The sequence below is a fragment of the Sinocyclocheilus grahami genome, unplaced genomic scaffold (assembly GCF_001515645.1).
Source record: "Sinocyclocheilus grahami isolate Dianchi unplaced genomic scaffold, SAMN03320097.WGS_v1.1 scaffold2968.1, whole genome shotgun sequence".
Lineage (NCBI taxonomy): Eukaryota > Metazoa > Chordata > Actinopteri > Cypriniformes > Cyprinidae > Sinocyclocheilus > Sinocyclocheilus grahami.
Window position 1 is genome coordinate 25,639 of NW_015508141.1, and position 3,607 is coordinate 29,245.

Here is a 3,607-nt window from a genome sequence, read left to right on the forward strand (position 1 = left end):
CAGTTATTTTAAATTGTAATAATATTTCACATTATTACTGTTTTTCCTATAGTTATTTTTAACAAATGCTGCCTTGATGAGCATAAGAGAAAAATGACTGGCCCCAAAACTTTTAAATTAAAAGTATATTAAATATACAATATATGAAATATAAAAATGTATGATATGACCCCTTCAGAATATAAATGCAACTAAGCAGTTACTCTAATGTTCTCTGAATTAAAACACTTGTCTATTTTTCCATAGGATACAGCTCCACCTCAAAGAAGGCGAAGAGGTCGCCCCCGCAAACGTCCCTTGCCCAAACCAGATGTTTCCCAAAATTTCAGTGGAATTTCACCACCTGATCAGAAAACCTTGAACCCTCCAGCTCTATCCATGTTGCATACCGCAGCTCTCCCAGCAGCCAATCAGACCAGCCTCACTCAGCCAATGGACTGGCTTATAGATGACGTCATTGCGCAGCTCCCATTTATGCCCAGCAGTCAAAATGGAATAACTGTAGATTCCAACATGGATCATACAAGAACACAGTCCTCAGTTAAGCTCACAGATATGGGTATAATCCAACCGCAGTCTGAAGGTGAGCTGACCGACATACTTGATAGTTTTCTGAGAACGTTTGAGCAACATGTTGGTGTATGCGATTCAGACGTCCAAGATGGGATGATGCCCAACATAACAGATGGAACCCGGACCTGTGGACAGAGTTACACAGTCCACACAAATGCACATGCCACTTCTGTGAACACAACACAGGGATCAAAAGCCTCATTATCCAAAAAGGGACCACGAGTATCATCTGCACGTAGACTGCAGAAACCATCACGTTTTTGGCAGGTGTCAAGTGTGAAAATTGAAAAATCAAAAGGACAGCAAAGTGAACAGAAGCCTAAATCTGTCAGGATGACCAGGAGCCAGAGTAGGAAGAGGAAGCTGGATGTTATTGAAGAACTGCCTAGGAGAGACGAGCTCCCAACCAAACGGAAAAGAAAAAGAAAAAAAGAACAAACGGTGAAGACAAAGGTAGACGCTTCTTTACTAAAGAAGAAAAAGAGAAAGAAAAAAAATAGCATGCTGCATAGTGAAGAAAAGTGCACCGGTAGCACAGCTGACTCAAGCTGCAGTGTTGCAAGTGCATTAAGCAAAGTCATAAACACAGCTAGTGGCCAAAACATGAAGTGTGTCACACAAACAACAAAGGCTTTGGATCGGTCAAAATCCTCAGAGCTGCATGCTCACAAAGTGTCCAGTCTTGTAAAAGAGAAACAAGTGGGACATGCTAAAAGAGACACAAGCGAGACTCTTCTAGAAGGAAGTACGTTAAAGATGCAGTGCAGTACAGGGAGTTCACAACCCAAGCTATCAGCCACAAAGAATAAATCCACTGGGTCCCGTCCAGCTCTTTCTGCTTTTGAGTTAATGAAAAAGATCTTGGAGAATCACCAGAAGAGAGAGGAAGAGCACAAGGGAAAAGATCACAGAATGTGGACTGTGAAAAGACAGAAAGGAAAGGAAAGGCTGACAAATGCGCATGTGCGTGGAGCTGAGGTGAAAATTACTGAGAATAAAGAGAAGAATGCTAGAATCAGGGTTGAAGGGCACAATGAAAGCAGAATAAACCAAAAAGATAAGGAAAGAAGTGGGAGAATAAAAGAAGCTGGCAACCAGAAGAAAATTTTTCTTCAGCAGAATCTGCCATCAACTAATGGTAAGAGCTCAAAATAATTCAGTCCTCTGTCAATATTACAGATTTGTATATTTAATTGTTAATGGTCATTTCTCCTATTTTACATATCAATTGCCTTTGCTGCCATCTAGTGTTCACATAAAATTAATTTTCAAAAACAAATAATCTTTGGCAAAATGAACCTAGATTTTGTTATTGTATATTATAATGCTTGTCATGCCTAAATGAACTTGTAGCAGTGTTATTTATTTTCTTATGTACAGTTATAGTATATATAATTTTGAATTAAATGTTTTCATATTTTCTATTTAATTTTAGTTTGTTTTATTAATTTTGCTATGTGCCTTTGTAATTCTTGTCTCTTTATTTTTATTTCAGTTTTAGTTTTATTCATTTTAGTACTTAAGCTTATTTTATTTCACATAGTTGCCAAAAAAGATTTTGTTTGTGCTTGTCAAAAAGTAGATTATAAATATGACATAAGATATAGTCGATATAAGAACAACATTTTTTTTTAATAGTTTTAATTTTAGGTAACTGTAACAACCCTGGCAATTTAAATGATTTATTTTTTATTTAGACAAGATAGTATAAATTTAACAGACTGCTCATTTATAATAATATTGTAATGATCAGCTTTTATTAATACTACCCTCTTGTAATAATTATTTATTCCCAGGTTGCAGCATGTCAAAAGGAGAGAGACTGATGGAGGATGACTACAGCAAGCCAAGATCTGAGACTGCTGACTCTCTCAATGATTCTCCTTTGCAAAGATGCAGCTCAGAAGGCATCATGCTTACAAACACAGCAGACAAGTCTTTTGTCTCACATGCACAAGAGCCCACCACACCTCTTGAGAAACTCGGAAACCCACAAGGGTCAATAGCCATTTCAGAAGAGGATGAGGATGTTGATGTTGTGGAGGTCTCTAGTTCTTTGTCCGAGTCCTTCTCTGTGCCGCCAATCACTGCAGATATTGTGCTCAGCACAGAGGACAGTGATGAAGATGACGAGATTGATGTGATAAGTTTAGGATCTAATTAAGTGTGTAGCAATTTCTGTTACTGTTTATTACTGTTTAGCTTCAGAGTTCTGAATAAATGTGTGTTGGTGCTTATTTGAAACACTATTTCAAATGATCAGACTTAGAACATGGTACCTTTTCCCTGTGTATAATTCAATACATAGTTCACACAAGGTGACACTTGGCAGTATTTGCTCTTTCGACTTTGGTGGCTTCAGTTTCAGGCATCAGAAATTTTTATAGATTTGTGTTCTGAATGTTAAAGTTTATTTTGTGTCACAATGATTGGGACTGCTATTAATGCATGCTGAGTTTATTTGTCATTTGCCGTATTTTGTAGACATGTTCGGAATTAAAAGACATGGATCCAGCCTTGGTTGTTCTTGTGTTCAAATAGGGGATTCCACATGTTCAAAGGGTGGCCGGCAAAACTCAATAATACAAAATAACCATTGGTAACATTTTACAATATCTTGTTTGCTCAAGTTAATGCATAAGCTAACATGCACTAACAAAGAGCAATGTGTTTTACACCATTTATTAATATTTGTTAGTGTGACTTCACGGCGCATTAAGTGATGTTAACATACAACTTTTGATTTTAAAAATGTATTAGAAAATAAACTAAAAAACATTTAATAATCTTAATGTTAACAAACTAAACCTTACTGTACAGAACCTAGTCATGTATTGCGAAAGAACTGTTAGTGTAAAAATAATTGTTACTGGTAAATTATATTATTGCCCAGATATATATTAAAATATAAGTTATGCAGAGGTCAGACAGATTCGACCACAATATTAAAAAGAAGATACTATGTCCGTTTTTGAAGCAATTGTTAGCTAAATTTGGGAAGAAATAGTGCAGCAACTTACATCGTCAACCTGCT

General features: G+C 36.5%; 1 protein-coding gene across 1 annotated transcript; it reads left to right on the plus strand.

Annotated features, from left to right (window-relative positions):
* Positions 1-93: 93 nt before the first annotated feature.
* On the plus strand, positions 94-3,138 carry LOC107575875 (uncharacterized). The gene is made up of 3 exons (XM_016262191.1): positions 94-123; positions 247-1,711; positions 2,370-3,138. The coding sequence occupies exons 1-3, from the start codon at positions 94-96 to the stop codon at positions 2,735-2,737; spliced, it is 1,863 nt and encodes a 620-aa protein (XP_016117677.1). The 3' UTR covers positions 2,738-3,138.
* Positions 3,139-3,607: the final 469 nt, after the last annotated feature.